Source organism: Dendropsophus ebraccatus, chromosome 14 (genome assembly GCF_027789765.1).
Source record: "Dendropsophus ebraccatus isolate aDenEbr1 chromosome 14, aDenEbr1.pat, whole genome shotgun sequence".
In the NCBI taxonomy this organism is placed as follows: Eukaryota; Metazoa; Chordata; class Amphibia; order Anura; family Hylidae; genus Dendropsophus; species Dendropsophus ebraccatus.
Window position 1 is genome coordinate 60226286 of NC_091467.1, and position 19357 is coordinate 60245642.

Below are 19357 nucleotides of genomic sequence, written 5' to 3' on the forward strand. Positions count from 1 at the left end.
TGTGACAGTATGACTGTATTATGAAGAGAATGACTCAGGAGCCACTTGATCTTATAAAGTATGACATGGTTTTAATGTACACTGAACAATTTATAAGAAAAATGACAAATTGATGAAAATTCCTATGGGGTCAGACCCCCTACAGTCAGGAATAGGCTGGTGATGTCTGGAGACTGGCCAGACCAAGAAGTCTTCCCCTTAAGCTTTGTGAGCTGGAAGAAATAATCTGTAACACAGAAGAACAAGAATGTTTTAGAATATCACTGACACTACTCCTATTAGTCCATTCAATTGTATTTCTGTGCGCTATAAGACCTTGGACACACTTGGGACTGCACAAATCGCACCAAAGGTGCACCTCTCAAATAGACATATTGTACGTACAACAAGTTCAGTAAAAAGCTGGGGGCACTCACCGGATTGTAGCGATACTTCTTTATTTCAGCATATATTAAAACCTTCACTGGCACGTGTCATTAATCAGCAGACGCCAAACCTCTTCACATGCATAACACAAACATGATGGCCATTTTGCGCGCATGTGCGCTTCATTTACCTGATGAAGCGCGCGCAAAATGGCCGTCATGTTTGTGTTATGCATGTGAAGAGGTTTGGCGTCTGCTGATTAATGACATGTGCAAGTGAAGGTTTTAATATATGCTGAAATAAAGTATCGCTACGATACGGTGAGTGCCCTCAGCTTTTTACTGAGCTTGTTGTACAGAAGAACAAGAGTTAGATGATGATGATGATGATGATGATGAAGGCGATCCTGTAATCGCCACCTGTTACAGCCTTTGGGCGGCTTAATTAATCAGGCGACCAAGCAACCAAGCCACATGATCGTTTGTGCGGCCATTCCCACTTACATTCACTGTAAATGCTGGATCAAAGGCAGAACATAATGGCGATGTATACTGCTCGTACATGAACCACACCCATTTATTTCAGTGGACGTAATATACTAGTGGATGTTTGGTCGCTTTCTGTTTCAGTAGGAGACTATGTTCAGTGCACTGAAATGGGTACGGCTCATGTACACAGCGGTATGTCATACCATTCTGATCATGTACACAGCTGGTAACAAGTGCGGACTTACCCCTAGCAAGCCTCCATTACAGACAGCTTACCTTCACTAACACATAGTCCCCAGGTTTGGCTCTGACATCGTTCTCTAATAATGAAGGGCTTGTAATTGGAAGATCAGGGAAAACCACCTTGGTGTTTCCATCATTCCTTCCACACAGCTCTGAGGACGAGCGCTTACTAACCTGAAGAGAGGAAAGGGAAAATGAACATAATGTACATACATAAAATCTACATCACACAAAACTTTTACGTGTTCAATTGAAGGAATTGTACAAGCATACTCTGCAGCCTATTCTATCATCGGATGTGGAGAGACTGGACAGAACCCCTAGCAAGTGTTGATTACAAAAAGACTAGTGCCTAATACTTGTGAGTAGTCCATACCCCCTGATGATGCTATGTTAATGGTGAAACATGTTGGAGGAGCACATTTCAAATTTTCAAACTTCTAAGTACTGATAACAACAACTGTCTAACACAGACTAACTCCATGAGACCACAGACCATTCCATTAGACTGTAAGTGTGTGATGCAATAAACTTTAAAATTTTACCTATTAGAAAGGGCTGGGGCTTAGTGGGGCCTTTTTTTTAGGCCTCCTGCATTACCTGACCAAGGTCCTTATTACACGGAGTGATAATATGTCTTATCAGGCTGATTCGGCAGATTATTGCTCTCTGTAATAAAAGCAACGATCAGGCGATGAACACCTGTAATAGCAATGCACGTCCAACGGCTGATGAATGTGTAAAGAAAATATTAAAGTTATACATGCTCCCACTTCCCGATGTTCTTCTCACTTCTACTTACTGCTGCCACTGAAGCTTCTACATCCGTCTTTGAAGTGACAGGCCGCTCAACCAATCACTGGCTGCTGCGCTGTCCTGTCTCGGTCAGTGATTGGCTGAGCAGTCTGTCACTTCAGAGACCGGCTTTGAGGTTCCAGCGGTGACTACAGAGAGCGGGCAGAAGCGAGAAGACCATCAGGAGTGTGGAGAGGTATGTATGAGATATATAACTATATATTTATATACAGCCCTTGCTGCACGATTATCGGGCCAAGTAAGCGAGCGCCGATCTAGCAGATTGGCGCTGGCTTATTCAGAATATCGGGCTGTGTAATAAGGCAGGACATTTCTTAGGAATGACTTGTCATATACTCACTCCTTCCACCAGGACAAGCTGTGTACTTCCCACCGCTCTTTGATTGACCTTTTCTGCCTCTTCTCTGAAGACTGCTATGAGTTCCTCCAGTCGCCTCTTCTTCACTTCGGGTGGGACGTCATCGTTCAGCCGATGGAAGGCTCTTGTTTTCTGATGCACAAGGAGGTTTTACATATTTAGGTTATTAAAAAAAACAAACGCAAGCAGTAAAAGCTAAGGAGGCTTCGAGTCACCTTCCTCATGCTGTAGGCAAACAGGAAAGCTGCATTGTAGGACACGTCACGTAACAGCGACAACGTTTGCTGGTGGTCTTCCTCTGTTTCTTGGCAGAAGCCGGTTATAAAATCACTGCTGAGACTGACACCTATAAACAGCACAAGGTGCGTCCATTATAATGTTACTAGAAACAGTAAAAAGTCAATATGTGAATAAACCTAGTGATCAAATCCTAGTGATACTTACTAGTTATCAACCAAATACTAGTTATACTTACTATTGCTCAAACAAATACTAGTGATCAACCAGTCAATATCTGTGCCTACATCACTTAGGCCACGTCCTCACATGAGCACTAATGTTTGTTCACCAATACTCTATTTTGCACATAGCACATGATAAGCCCCGCCCCTTCCTGTAATTTGCCCTATCTAGCTGTTACTAGAGACAGATTTCCCCTGACAACAGGCAGTGGACAGCAGATTACAGGGAAGTGAGACACCTAGAGGCCAAGTTTTTTTGGGGGGTGTTTTTCTCGGGTAAAGTGTCATTTATGTCAGGACTTAGTCTATGTGATTCCTGACATATAACTATAATATCACATGGAGGAAAGTTGTTTGAAACACAGAAAAACGTAGCAGCTTTCTTCCAGAAACAGCATCCCTCCTGTCCTCAGTTTAGGTGTGGGTTTCAAAGCTCAGTTCCATTAAAGTGAATAGTGTTGACTATTACCACACACGACATGAGGACAGGGGTGGTGCTGTTTTTACACTGAATAAACCCTCCCAAGACATTTGGAAGAAGAACCTTGTTTTTTCCCACTATTATTGAAGGGATTGTTCAGAAATAGAAAATCTTGGCTGCTTCTTTTTGTCAGCAGCCATGTCTATAAAAAATCTTACAGGGCTGGGTGCATTGTTGTGGTAGTGTTCTGTGTGGCCAACAATTGAAAGATATGAAGCTACTATGGTTATGATCTAAGCATTGTCCGGACTGTAAGAGTGTGGAGTAACATACCTGGGACATGTTCTCTGATATTCTGTACAAGATCCAGGTAAGCTTCTCTAGTGTAACTGTGGAAAAAAACAGAGAAAAGAAGGGTAAAGGGGTTACAGAGCGCTACAAAAACATGGCCACTTTCTTCCAGAGACAGCACCACTCTTGTCTCCAGCTCAGGTGCGGTTTGCAATTATGCTCCAGTCACTTCAATAGAACTGAGTTTCACAACCTGCACCCAAACTAGAGACAAGAGTGGTGCTGTCTCTGGAAGAAAGTGGCCATGTTATTGTATTGCTGGATAACCCCTTTAAAAGAAGGTATGGCTGTGCAGCAATGACCTTACATTGCTATAAGAAGGTTATCTAGGATTAGAATAACACCTCCTCTTTTTTTAAGAAAAAAAAAACCCACATTATCAGGGAGATTTATCAAACTAGGGTGAAGTAGAATTGTCCCAGTTGCCCCTAGCAACCAATCAGATTCCACCTTTCATTTTCCAAAGAGTCTGTGAGGAATGAAAGGTGGAATCTGATTGGTTGCTAGGGGCAACTGAGCCAGTTTTCACTTTACACCATGTTTGATAAATCCCCCCCTATTTGTCTATCTACTTTGTCTGGATTATACAGCAGCTCACATGGGGCTAAAGCTTTAAAGGGGTCCTCTGGAGAGTTAACCTTTTTTTTGGCGAATATTTTTTTTTTAATAATGTTATACTACTTTGTAATATAACTTCATTAAAATAAGTGTATACTTGTTTCTCTACCATTCCACTTCCATCACAGGCCCCTCTGCTGCCAACAATGGGCACTAAACAAGCCTGCAGTTCCCGACAGGAACACCGGGGGCAGCAGAGAGTAATAGAAGATGATAAAAGTACAAGGACATTTTGGATCATGAGCATAATCTGTTCCTTGAACAAAACTTTGCTCATTTAAAAAATGTATGCTCTGGAGTACCCCTTTAAGGGTTGTTTCTTTATGTCCATAACTGAAGAAAAGCTGTAACATACACTGATGTGGTTGGGGATGGCGGGGACTTACCCGCGACGCATGGCTTCTAGAACCCGATTACTCCCACTCTGAGCCGGGATGTGGATTTGTTTGCAGATGTTGGGACGCTCTCGTATTAAATGAAGAACCTTAGAAATGTAGACACATTAAAGAAACACATAATGATGTCTGAAGGAGTCTCTGTCCTGTTTAGGGTACGTTGGGACCATCAGCCATGGATGACAGGTCTCTTCCTAGGTGCATATAAAGGAGTGATCCGCCATTCAGAGCCAGAGACTGCCGGGGTACACGGATTAATATTCCTGAACAAAGTTACAACTACAATTACTCTGAAAGGGGAACAACCATTCATATTGTTGTGATAAGGAAGCCTGTCGGTGTTTCCATGCTGACTGTGGTTCAGGCAGCATGAAACTAATGGGAGGACCCCCAGGAAAATACTAATGATGGCCTATCCGATCAGCCGCTTGGCGCAGTTGGCTCATACGTCATGTGGTGGCAGCTCCACGTTACTGCAGTCTCAGCTCCTACTTTAGTAAATAGGCAGCAGCAACTTCCCCTCAGATTAACCTTTCCAGCATTACGAAAAGGCTACAAAGTTGCAGATAAAGCCAGTCAGGGACTTATTTACATCAGCTGTCTCAGAAGGGGAAGGAGGGGGAGACAGAGAGAAAGGCTCACACACAGATTTTTGTGTCTTCAGCAGAAAGCAGCAGCTCAGAGCTGGGGGAAGGAGACTGAATAGATAATAACAAGTATGGAAGGAATTGTTAGTCTTACCATGGGCAGCAACATATGAAAAGTTATGTTTAAGTGGAATACCACTTCAAATATCTTAACCATAACCAACCTCATCAGGAAAATCCTTCGGATGTGGAGAAGTGAAGCGTATTCTCATTTCCGGGTCTATTCTGGAAACCTGATCCAGGAGGTCGACAAACCGGAGTCCCCCTTGTCTTGGTTTGTAGATGGTGCTGAAGCCACGGCTGAGGTGCGAGGTGTCCGCAGAAGGAAACTGAACCGAAGTGGCGTCCAGGTAACTATTGACGTTCTGACCGAGTAACGTCACCTCTTTAACCCCCTGCAAAACACAGCATCAAGCCTGGAAGTGAAAGCTTCATAAAGGGGCCCTAGTTTAGAAGCGAGTGCCCTATAATTTTATGATAAGACGCTTTGCCTGGACAGTTCCCCTGTTGTATCATTGACAGGTCTTTCCCTATTGGTGTAAATGGAGTTACCCATCATCCAAGCTGATTTGGGCAGGAAGTACCCCCTGTACTGTAGCTTACAATATACCAGGGCCGGGGACTTTATATACGTCAGTGTTCATACCTGGCTGGAGAGCAGCCGTACTTCCTCTAAGATGGAGTGGACGGGCCGGCTTCTCTCTCTCCCTCGTGTGAATGGAACAATGCAGTAGGTGCACATGTTATTACAGCCGCGCATGATGGAGCTGGAAAGAGAAACAGGACAAGCAACAATGGTTACATGCGTCTCTCTGTAATGTCTAGACATACACTGTAAAACGCTTCGGAATATGTTGGTGCTACATAAATAAATAAAATTATTATCATAGAGTTATGGGTTCCATATGAGAGACATTTAAGGGCAAAAAAATTCTTTCAAATCAGCTGGAACCAGAAAATTATGTAGATTTGTATTTTACTTCTATTTAAAAAAATCTCTAGTCTTCCTGTATTTATCAGCTGCAGAATGTCCTGCAGGAAGTGGTGTATTCTTTCCATTCTGGAGAGCAGGAAAGGTTTTCTATGGTTATTTGCTTCTGCTCTCGACAGTTCCTGACATGGACAGAGGTGGCCGCAGAGAGCACTGTGTCAGACTGGAGAGAATACACCACTCCCTGCAGGGCATACAGCAGCTGATAAGTACTGGGAGACTTAGAGATTTTTATATAGAAATAAATTACAAATCTCTGGCGCTTTCTGACACCAGTTGATTTGAAAAAAACATTTACGCTGGAGTACCCCTTTAACTACAGGCACATAGGGTTTAGGTAACCTCCATTCACTGACTGTGCAATGGTTTTCCACATTATATGTAATGCATAGGCTGGAGATGGGAGATACACCCATGATAGATTTAGGGAATATATTGTAGTGAATATAATAGAAACCATGACAGCAGTGATGGATGACATGACAAATACGGTTCCCAATAGCCCCCACTTGTCTATCATAGGTCTCCATTGTGGTGTGGTGAATAGCATTGTCCCAATGGAGCCACCAATGATATCTCTGAATAGGGTGTGCACTAAGGGGGTAGTGTTTTAGCTTATATAGAAGGCAATCAACATCAGTAGCGGAGTACAAAGGATCAATGCTGGAGAGTAGAGATGCCCATTATGGAGGTAGCGGTGGCATGGTACCACCACCATATTCCTAAACGGCAATCACCTACACAAAGGATGAGACACTGTTGGCTGATGTCTGGACTGGCATGACATCGGCATAGGTCTCGTCTAGGGACAGTAGCACGTTGGCAGCTTGCTGTCCGCTCTCCGCTACAGAAAGAAGCCTTGGCAGGTCACGGTAGGCATCAGGACCGGCCAGGACGTCCACCAGCTTCTCCCGCTGTAGGATCTCCTCTTTCAGCCTCTCGGCCATACACCCTTCAGGAGGCCAACAAAAGACGAGATTACCGTGTATACGCTACACATGGAATCTAATTCATACACTATATTACCCGAGATAATAGAAATGGGGATAGTAAAATCCAGCTACTATGACCTACCCAGTATACCGATCCGCAGGGGACCTCGGGATTTACATCGCTTCCGCTTCATAGAACCAAGTTGTTTTAGTCGATTCCAGATAGTCTGCTCTGCCTTCTCTCTGCAAGTGACGGCCATTATTAGTCCGCTCGTGTATTTCACCTGATGGGTTTTTGGATTTAAAGGAGTTGCCCGGGAATAGAAAAACAGAGCTGCTTTCTTCCAGTAACAGCACTATCCTTGTCCTTAAAGGAGAAGTCAGGCAATTTGAAAAACAGGGCGGAACATAATAAACAATCATTACTTAAATCTCCCCCTGCCGGCAAAGCGCCATGTCACAGGCTCCAGGACCCCCGCTGGATGGCGTCACGACCCGGGGGAAATAACCGACCCAGCTGATGGACTGCCCGCTCAGCCAATGGTGACTGCAGCGGTGTCCCAGTCACTGACTGGCTAAGCAGGCAGTCCATCAGCCAGGTTGTGAAGGAGATCCAGGAGGCTGGCAGGGGTCCCGGAGCAGCAATCCAGTGCTGCAATAGCACAGGGGAGGTGAGTTGTGACTGTTTATTATGTTCACCCCAGATAAAAAATTTTTTAAATATCCAGACTTTTCCTTTAATTTGTTTGTGGTATTGCAGTTCATTGGTATGGATATGAGTTGTAATACCACATACAACCTGAGGACAGGGGAGGCGCTGTTTTTTTTAAAGAAATTAGCTGTGTTTATCTAATCTTGGAGAACCCCTTCAATATGACATCAATCACCCTGAACTACAACCCTGGTGCCTCACTACATGCAGCGTCCGATAATCCATAAAGAGGTATAGTCAGGCCCTATATTATACGGATTATAAGACTATGCAGAGAGGGAAAGTCAGGAAATTCCTATCGGTAAAATCCAAGATATAGTTAGATTTTGTCTCTTGTCTAATACCAATATTTGGTCACAGGCCAGAAAATAATGAAATTAAAAAAAAGCACAATTTGTCCTACAGAAGAATAAGCAAAAAAAAAAAAAAACACAACAACTCTGTCAGCGAAAAAACTAATTTATTAGAAGGTGAAAAGGATGAAATTATAATTTAATCTAAATTCAGGGGATCAGGAAGGGGTTAATAGTCTATGCTGCTCTATAGAGCCCCAAGAAATGGTGCCTCTTAATCACTGACTACTGTAATATCTAGTGTACACAGGAACATACACATCAATAGTACCTGATAGAACAAGTGACCAGAAGGATGACATCAGCCTGAAAGGAAAAAAAAAAACCAAACTTATTACCAAACACATAAAACTGGCAACAAATAGAGGACTGCCTGGAAAACATGGATACAGCTATAGGCAGTCCTCGGGCTGCATCCACCTTCTCCAGAAATTGGAATTCTCGGGCTGCATCCACCTTGTCCAGAAATTGGGATTCAAATGCTGTGTACACCCCCCTTCCCTGCTGCTATCTCTAACACTGAGAGAAGGGAGGGGGAGCGAGGAGCCATCAGTATTGTATGCCGGATGGCAGTATCCGCTCAGGAGTGTACAGTTTGCTGTGGGTGCTCTGCTTGACTGCTGTGTACACCCTCCTTCACTTCCCTGCTGCTATCTTTAACACTAAGGGAAGGGAGGGGGAGCGAGGAGCCATCAGTATTGTATGCCGGATGGCAGTATCCGCTCAGGAGTCTACAGTTTGCTGTGGGTGCTCTGCTTGACTGCTGTGTACACCCTCCTTCACTTCCCTGCTGCTATCTTTAACACTAAGGGAAGGGAGGGGGAGCGAGGAGCCATCAGTATTGTATGCCGGATGGCAGTATCCGCTCAGGAGTGTACAGTTTGCTGTGGGTGCTCTGCTTGCCTGTAGTGTACACCCTTGTTCCCTTTCTTTCCACTGTCTCTAACACTGAGAGAAGGGAGGGGGAGCGAGGAGCCATCAGTAATGTATGCCGTATAGGAGTATCCACTCTGAACGGATTTAGTTTTCGGCATGACATAAAGCAACATGTCCGCCTATCATCTCACTGTTTTGTTACCTCTGCAGCTGAATCACTCCGGACATATCCGCTCTTCTGTAATATAGACCAGGCGATCTCTGTATCGTTTACATTCATCTGACATCCATAGGTCTCAAAGTAAACTAAAACACAGGAGGATTAGAATTACTAATAAAATATAACAGTCTTTCAAAAACGGCACCACCCTGTCCTCAGGTTGTGTGTGGTATTACAGGTCAGCTCCGTTCACTTTAATGTGGCTGCAGTACCACACACAAACAAGGACAAGAGTGGCGCTACTTCTAGAAGAAATGGGACATGTAAGCCTGGACAACCTCCCTCTAATCTCCCTCCCCCTCCCCTCTCCATAGGTTACACAGGGCCCGACTGATGTAAACCAGTCTAGATTTCCTGATAGTGAGCAGTGAATGAGAGAGAGGAGGGAAGGGGGGGACCTGGGAAAGGCTTTTTGAATGCAGATAATGGCATATTTGCCTAATAAACCCAATTACAAAGTTTCTTAAAATCGCCTGGACTATTGATTTCTGCAAAAAAAAAAAAAAAAAAAAATTAACAACACTTTAAACATATATTGGGGACTGAACTGTTTGGTCTGTTTTCTTCAGCCCAACTTCCTATCTGGTGTACTTCCTGTTCCTGTGCACAGGACACCCTAGCTAGGAATTCAGCCAACTCTTCATCTCTACCACTATGTGGGAAGGAATATAGACAAGAAAGTGAAATGGGAGAGAACATTGACTGAGTTCTTGTTTCAGTGCTGCCCATCATGGACAGACGCCACTGCAGTTTATATGCATGACATGGACAGATGGTCACAATACCATAGAATCCTGCCGTGGTCACATAAGGCCCTTCAGAAAGCATGACCCTGCAAGTGCAAGAACCTCATCTGGTGACTGTATATACAATACACTATTCAGAATTAGTTATTACTCACATGGTTAAACAGATTTTTTTTTTAGCAGTTTAAAGGGGTAGTTCACCAAAGAAAAAATAATTTCAGATAAACTGTTGCTAGAAAGTGCCAGAAATGTGCAATTTACTTCTATAAAAAAAAAAAAAACTCCAATCCTCCAGTACTTATCAGCCGCTGTATCACCTGCAGGAAGTGGTGTATTCTCTCCAGTCTCAGGAAGTGCTCTCTGCTGCCACCTCTGTCCATGTCAGGAACTGTCCAGAGCAGCAGCAAATCCACATAGAAAACCTCTCCTGCTCGGCACAGTTCCTGACATGGACAGAGGTGGCAGCAGAGAGCCCTATACATCACTTCCTGCAGGACATACAGCAGCTGATAAGTACGGCAAGATTGCAGATTTTAAATAGAAGTAAATTACAAATCTATATAACTTTCTGACACCGGTTGATTTGAAAGAAAAAAAAAAAATCACTAGAGTACCCCTTTATGCTAAAGGACCTCCAGCTGTTGCAACAATTCCCATCATGCCTGGGCAGCCGAAGCTAAAGCTTGATGGGGGATTGGAGTTTTGCAGCAGCTGGGTCCCCATCCCTGACATACGGACACCGGTATATGGAGAACAGGCCTGGGCGCCAAAGTGCGCAAAATCCCACTCCTAACCTTTATTATAGGTGGTGGAGGGCCTCTCTGCGATGTAATGAGGGACATCATCCTCCTCCTCCATAGATGAAGGAGCAGGACCTGCAGGCACGGGGATGACAAAGTCTTTAAGGTGCGGCCCGGCAGCCACCCTGGACCTGAACTCCTCCGTCCGAGCTGTGACCCTCCGAGGATGACGGAGGCCGGAGCTTACACCGCGACACGACAGCCACGCCGCGGCCCGACATAGCAGGCGACATAACCTCACCGGCTCCATGGCAAGGGCCGCCTTATACCTGCAAGAAAGGAAAGTGCTAGACTTAGGGTGCGTTCACACCTACAGGATCCGCAGCAGATTTGATGCTGTGTTCAGTTATTTAAATGAAATCTGCTGCGGATCCGGTAAGTGTGAACGTACCCTCAAAGGGACAATTTAAAGTGAAATAAACTTATCCCCCTAAGATTAGAGTCAGTGGGGACCCCGCAATGTTTTAAGTGCAGGACCCCCATATATCAGCAGCCTGACCGTATATTAATAAGTAACAGCATATTCATGCAATAAGCCATCACCCCTCTATTGCCCATATACCAACTGAAACTGCAAGTGGAATTCCCCTTTAAGCCCCAGCTGTCCCCATGATAGTACTGTACATGGGAAGGTCACCGGTGACACGTGACTGCCCTGCACGAGCTGAGCGTCGCCACTGCGCAGCCTCCATACCTGTCAATGGCAAGCTCCCGTACACACAGAGGCCATGCTGCCGCAACACCAGGGAGGAAGTGTGACGTAGAGTCACGTGACCGGCCCGGCAGAGAAAGGGGAGTGATCCGAGGAGGTAGTGCGGAGGGTGTTATTACAGCCTCCAGGCACTGGGTGGCAGCAGTGCGGGGTGTGTTATTACAGCCTCCAGGCACTGGGTGGCAGCAGTGCGGGGTGTGTTATTACAGCCTCCAGGCACTGGGTGGCAGCAGTGCGGGGTATGTTATTACAGCCTCCAGGCACTGGGTGGCAGTGTAGCGTTCCGTACCTTGCACTCTGATACATATAACGTTGATAGTCATGAAGCAGTGTTTCTAAACTTGTTGCTCTCCAGCTTCATCTATTATTACGCTCTCAGGGCTTTATGGGAGTTGTAGTTTTGCAGCTGGAGAGCCACAGGTCAGGGAGGGCCGTGGGGTATGCTGGGAGTTGTAGTTTTGCTCATCACTAGTAAAAATGTTGTCGTTGCCAAATTGTAAGGATAATTTGCCTTGTGTTTCAGAAAGTCACCTGTATAGATATATACTATGAGTAGAGCATGGCCTGTATAGATATATACTATGAGTAGAGCATGGCCTGTATAGATATATACTATGAGTAGAGCATGGCCTGTATAGATATATATATATATACTATGAGTAGAGCATGGCCTGTATATATATATATACTATGAGTAGAGCATGGCCTGTATATATATATAGTATGAGTAGAGCATGGCCTGTAAAGATATATACTATGAGTAGAGCATGGCCTGTATAGATATATACTATGAGTAGAGCATGGCCTGTATATATATATACTATGAGTAGAGCATGGCCTGTATAGATATATACTATGAGTAGAGCATGGCCTGTATAGATATATACTATGAGTAGAGCATGGCCTGTATATATATATATAGTATGAGTAGAGCATGGCCTGTATAGATATATACTATGAGTAGAGCATGGCCTGTATATATATATATAGTATGAGTAGAGCATGGCCTGTATAGATATATACTATGAGTAGAGCATGGCCTGTATAGATATATACTATGAGTAGAGCATGGCCTGTATAGATATATACTATGAGTAGAGAATGGCCTGTATATATATATATATATATATATATATATATATATATATATATACTATGAGTAGAGCATGGCCTGTATAGATATATAGTATGAGTAGAGCATGGCCTGTATATATATATATATATATATATATATATATATATATATATATATATACTATGAGTAGAGCATGGCCTGTATAGATATATACTATGAGTAGAGCATGGCCTGTATAGATATATACTATGAGTAGAGCATGGCCTGTATAGATATATACTTTGAGTAGAGCATGGCCTGTATAGATATATACTATGAGTAGAGAATGGCCTGTATATATATATATATATATATATATATATATATATATATATATACTATGAGTAGAGCATGGCCTGTATAGATATATACTATGAGTAGAGCATGGCCTGTATATATATATACTATGAGTAGAGCATGGCCTGTATATATATATACTATGAGTAGAGCATGGCCTGTATATATATATATACTATGAGTAGAGCATGGCCTGTATAGATATATAGTATAAGTAGAGCATGGCCTGTATATATATATAGTATGAGTAGAGCATGGCCTGTATAGATATATACTATGAGTAGAGCATGGCCTGTATAGATATATACAGGGCCGATTCTAGCTTTTCTGCTGCCTGAGGCGAAAATTTAAATGGCGCCCCCCCCCCCCCCCCCCCAAGAACAACAAGTCTTTCTTGTGTCATTGTTGACCGTAGATATGACGTAATAAGCGGAGCTCTTACACCAAAACACTCTTAAAACCAAGTTACTCTTAAACCAAGGTACCACTGTGTATATATATATATCAGCAGTAAATATACCAAATGCATAACCACACCACAGCAGTGAATATAACCATGTGGTACATGGTTATATTCACCAAGTGCAAATTCGTTGCGCTGGCTACAGGGCACAGCTCTATGAGGTTTGCTGTACTTCTGCTGAATGCCTCAAGCAAAGAGCAAAAGGTGGCACCAGATTTTGACACACAGCCTGGATTGTCTGGCAAAATCTACTGGTGTTGCAAATCGTCACATTTGTCCATTTACACAGAAAGATTATCTGACAGATTATCTGCCAAAGATTTGAAGCCAAAGCCAGGAATGGATTTAAAAAGAGGAGAAATTTCAGGTTTTCCTATATGACCTGACTTCTACTTATAGTCTGTTTCTGGCTTTGGCTTCAAATCTTTGGCAGATAGTCTTTCTGTGTAAATGACCCCTTAGGGTCCATTTACACAGAAAGATTATCTGACAAAGATTTGAAGCCAAAGCCAGAAACAGACTATAAACAGGGAACAGGTAATAAAGGAAAGCTTGCGATTTTTTTCCTCTTTTCAAATCCATTCCTGGCTTTGGCTTCAAATCTTTGGCAGATAATCTGTCAGATAATCTTTCTGTGTAAATGGACCCTTAGGGACTGATAAAGGTGGACCAAGGGCAGGTAAGTATCATTTTATTTTGTTTACATTTTTTAATACTTTCATTCTGCACTACTTCAGATAGAAGATTCTTACTTTTAATGAAAAAGGGTCAACAAGGGTTCTTGGGGGTATTTTATTTCAATAAAGAGCTTTGCTAAATTGTTTTTCTTCTTACTTATGTTTGGCTTAGTAGTGGAAGCCGCCTAATAGATGGCATCCATTAGTAAGCTAGGGCTTTGTGTTGGCTATTATAAGCGCTGACACTAACCCCCATGCTTATTACCTTTAGTACCTACTGTCACCAGGGGTACTTGGAAGAACCAGATACTGTCTGGCCTGGAACGCCAGAAAATGATGATCCAGGACTAGGCAGCAACAGGCTGGCGTTATCAAGCTGGCAATGACTAAAATAAATGGCGCTTGCCTCTGATAGTGTCAGGCTGCTGCTGCTTGGTTTTGTATCTGTCTGGTTATGGAAAATAGGGGAGACCCTATCCATTAGTTTATTAAATAAATAAAATGTGTGGGGTCCCCCTCATTTTCCATAACCAACCAAGCTGCAGCAGCCTGACACTATCAGGAAGGCAGGGGCCATTTATGTTTGTACACTGCTACCCTGATAGTGTCAGGATGCTGTTGGCTGGTTCTGTATCTGACTGGTTATGGAAACTGAAGGGGCGAAAGCATGCATTAGTTTATCAAATAAGTAAATAAAAATACATAGGGTCCCCTTCATTTTCCATAACCAGCCAGATACAAAATCAAGCAGCAGCAACCTGACGCTATCAGTGTGGCAGGGGCCATTTATTTTGGCCATTGTCACCATGATAGTGTCAGGCTACTGTTGCTTGGTTCTGTATCTGACTGGTTATAGAAAATAAGGGGGCCCATGAATGTTTTATTAAATAAATAAATAAATCGAAAAAAAAAATGCGTGGGGTCCCCCTCATTTTCCATAACCAGCCAGATACAAAACTAAGCAACAGCAGCCGGACGCTATCAGTGTGGAAGGGGCCATTTATTTTGGCCACTGCCAACCTAATAACACCAGCCTGCTGCCGCCCAGTCCAGGAGCGCCATTTTCTGGTGCTCCAGGCCTGACGGTATCTGGCTCTTCCCGGTACCCCTGGTGGTGGTGGGTACCGGGGTAATAAGCGTGGGGAGTTAGTGTTAGCCCTTTTACTGGCTAACGCTAAGCCTGGCTTAGTAATGGACGCCATCTATTAGATGGCTTCCACTACCAAGCCAAAAATAAGTAAAAAAAAAAAAATAAAACAATTTCAAAAAGCTCTTTATTGAAATAAAACTCCCCAGAGACACCTCGTTGACCCTTTTATTAAATAAAAAATGTAAAAATCTTCTTTCGAAGTAGTCCAGTCTGTACCTGTTAAAAAAAAAAAAAAAAAGGGAAAAAGCAGCAAACAAAGGCCCTGGCAGCATTAAGTCTATTGTCATTATGAGGAGGTCTCTGCAGAGGCCCTGACCACCTCAATGCAGAGACCTCCTCATAATGACAATAGACTGCCAACCCGGAAAAAACTAACAGATCCCCCCACAACCCACCCCCGCACCTCTGCAAGCCGCCCGCCCCCCATCCAAACCCCGTCCCACCCCAGGAACATACCAAGTCGCACGGCAACCTCTCCTCCGCAGACGAAGACCCGAACTGCACTTCTTCTTCCTGGACACGTCTCGTGACCTCAGCTGAGTAGCGCCGCGGCGGACGTCCGTGGCGCAGGCACTTAACCAATCAGAAGGAGGAAGCCGGGTCACGTGACGGGTGACGTCGGAATGGCCGGCCCGACGGTACGACGAGGAGACGCCGGTGGTGACCGTGAGCAGCGCGACTCGCGAGGTCTGGTGAGCCTGTGCTGTGGCTGTCATTTTAGCTAAGTTAAACTTAGCTAAAATGACAGCGGCGGGGAAAATCTTGCCGCCCCCTGCAGGGGCGCAAAATCTGCCGCCTGAGGCGGAATACTCATTCCGCCTCATGGCAGAAGCGGGCCTGGATATATACTATGAGTAGAGCATGGCCTGTATATATATATAGTATGAGTAGAGCATGGCCTGTATAGATATATACTATGAGTAGAGAATGGCCTGTATATATATATATATATATATATATATATATATATATATACTATGAGTAGAGCATGGCCTGTATAGATATATAGTATGAGTAGAGCATGGCCTGTATATATATATATATATATATATATATATATATATATATACTATGAGTAGAGCATGGGCTGTATAGATATATACTTTGAGTAGAGCATGGCCTGTATAGATATATACTATGAGTAGAGAATGGCCTGTATATATATATACTATGAGTAGAGCATGGCCTGTATAGATATATACTATGAGTAGAGCATGGCCTGTATATATATATATATATATATAGTATGAGTAGAGCATGGCCTGTATAGATATATACTATGAGTAGAACATGGCCTGTATAGATATATACTATGAGTAGAGAATGGCCTGTATATATATATATATATATATATATATATATATATATATATATATATAATATGTGTAGAGCATGGCCTGTATATATATATAGTTTGAGTAGAGCATGGCCTGTATATATATATATATATATATATATATATATATATATATACTATGAGTAGAGCATGGCCTGTATAGATATATACTATGAGTAGAGCATGGCCTGTATAGATATATACTATGAGTAGAGCATGGCCTGTATAGATATATACTTTGAGTAGAGCATGGCCTGTATAGATATATACTATGAGTAGAGAATGGCCTGTATATATATATATATATATATATATACTATGAGTAGAGCATGGCCTGTATAGATATATACTATGAGTAGAGCATGGCCTGTATATATATATACTATGAGTAGAGCATGGCCTGTATATATATATACTATGAGTAGAGCATGGCCTGTATATATATATATACTATGAGTAGAGCATGGCCTGTATAGATATATAGTATAAGTAGAGCATGGCCTGTATATATATATAGTATGAGTAGAGCATGGCCTGTATAGATATATACTATGAGTAGAGCATGGCCTGTATAGATATATAGTATGAGTAGAGCATGGCCTGTATATATATATATATATATATATATATATATATATATATATATATATACTATGAGTAGAGCATGGCCTGTATAGATATATACTTTGAGTAGAGCATGGCCTGTATAGATATATACTATGAGTAGAGAATGGCCTGTATATATATATATACTATGAGTAGAGCATGGCCTGTATAGATATATACTATGAGTAGAGCATGGCCTGTATAGATATATACTATGAGTAGAGCATGGCCTGTATAGATATATACTATGAGTAGAGCATGGCCTGTATAGATATATACTTTGAGTAGAGCATGGCCTGTATAGATATATACTATGAGTAGAGAATGGCCTGTATATATATATATATATATATATATATATATATATATATATATACTATGAGTAGAGCATGGCCTGTATAGATATATACTATGAGTAGAGCATGGCCTGTATATATATATACTATGAGTAGAGCATGGCCTGTATATATATATACTATGAGTAGAGCATGGCCTGTATATATATATATACTATGAGTAGAGCATGGCCTGTATAGATATATAGTATAAGTAGAGCATGGCCTGTATATATATATAGTATGAGTAGAGCATGGCCTGTATAGATATATACTATGAGTAGAACATGGCCTGTATAGATATATACTATGAGTAGAGCATGGCCTGTATAGATATATACTATGAGTAGAGCATGGCCTGTATAAATATATACTATGAGTAGAGCATGGCCTGTATATATATATAGTATGAGTAGAGCATGGCCTGTATATATATATATACTATGAGTAGAGCATGGCCTGTATATATATATATATACTATGAGTAGAGCATGGCCTGTATATATATATATACTATGAGTAGAGCATGGCCTGTATAGATATATAGTATAAGTAGAGCATGGCCTGTATATATATATAGTATGAGTAGAGCATGGCCTGTATAGATATATACTATGAGTAGAACATGGCCTGTATAGATATATACTATGAGTAGAGCATGGCCTGTATAGATATATACTATGAGTAGAGCATGGCCTGTATATATATATAGTATGAGTAGAGCATGGCCTGTATATATATATATATACTATGAGTAGAGCATGGCCTGTATAGATATATACTATGAGTAGAGCATGGCCTGTATAGATATATACTATGAGTAGAGCAGTGTTCCCCAATCTGTGGGTCTCTAAATATTATAAAACTACAATCCCCAGCATGCCCTGACACTCACTGTCAGTACAAGCTGAAGGGCCAGGATAGAAAAAGTCCTCCAGGGTCCGCCTCAGGCTTGTATTGGGGGTAAGGCCTGTAGGGTGTGTGGCGGCACCCTCCATGGGACTGTAGGCTCTGTATGTGTTACCTTGTCAGGCTGTATTCACACTGTGACCGCTTATTGCTCTATTGTGTGATTATATTGTATCACGGAGCGCGAACTTCCAGTGGCTTTGCTGCTAATGATATATATGGGGATATCCATGATGTATCCCTCCATGTAATCCTGACCCTGACAGCTCCCATTGTTCTGCACATTCAGGCATTCGTGACTCTAGTCTTCCCTACTTACATATGTTTGTTTGTTGGGGGGTGTTATGCAATAAGTTATTCCCTTATAGTAAACTATGGCAGTCACATATACACTAGAAAGTCAGTCTTATGACCCCCCTATATTTCAGGGGGGCAGGGGGGGGGGGTAAAATAATAATATATAGTAACTCCAGTAAGTAGTTGGTGAGGGGGGCCTATCTTTTAGGCTATATCCAGAACATGGCTGCCATCTTGAATGCTGCCATATTGGATCAAGGGCATTGGATCCAATGGGAAGGTTGTTGTGTAGCGTATCCAAGAAGACCAGAATAGTTTTAGAAATCGATTGTCTTAAAGAAGAAAACAAAGATGAAGCTGAACATAAAACAACTTTCTGTGTTGATAACTTTTTTACCGGCCGGATAACTTTCGAAGTTCATCCATTTTGAAAATGCAGCAGACAGCAGGGGCAGGTGGGAATTTGATAAGGAGAGCGTACTTACCTCTCCCCGTGCCTGCAGTAAGCGGCAGGACCAGCCTCAGGCAGTCCATCTGCCAGGACAGGCATTTTCCCCCGAGTCGTGACATCATCACAACTTGAAGGATGAAGGAAATTCCAGCGGGGGTCCTGAGGCCAGCCCTGCCGCTCACCACCGGCTCGGGGAGAGGTAAGTACATACTCAAT

General features: G+C 42.6%; 1 protein-coding gene across 1 annotated transcript; it reads right to left on the minus strand.

Annotated features, from left to right (window-relative positions):
- Positions 1–49: 49 nt before the first annotated feature.
- CDK5RAP1 (CDK5 regulatory subunit associated protein 1) lies at positions 50–11550 on the minus strand. Its single transcript, XM_069951802.1, has 14 exons — positions 11489–11550; positions 10789–11063; positions 9231–9334; positions 8424–8458; positions 7230–7330; positions 6897–7107; positions 5811–5931; positions 5329–5559; positions 4509–4606; positions 3487–3542; positions 2487–2617; positions 2254–2403; positions 1131–1271; positions 50–226 (listed from the first exon to the last, which is right to left on the minus strand). Exons 2-14 carry the CDS (start codon positions 11042–11044, stop codon positions 146–148), a joined length of 1716 nt encoding a protein of 571 aa, XP_069807903.1. The 5' UTR covers positions 11045–11063; positions 11489–11550; the 3' UTR covers positions 50–145.
- Between the last annotated feature and the right edge of the window lie 7807 nt (positions 11551–19357).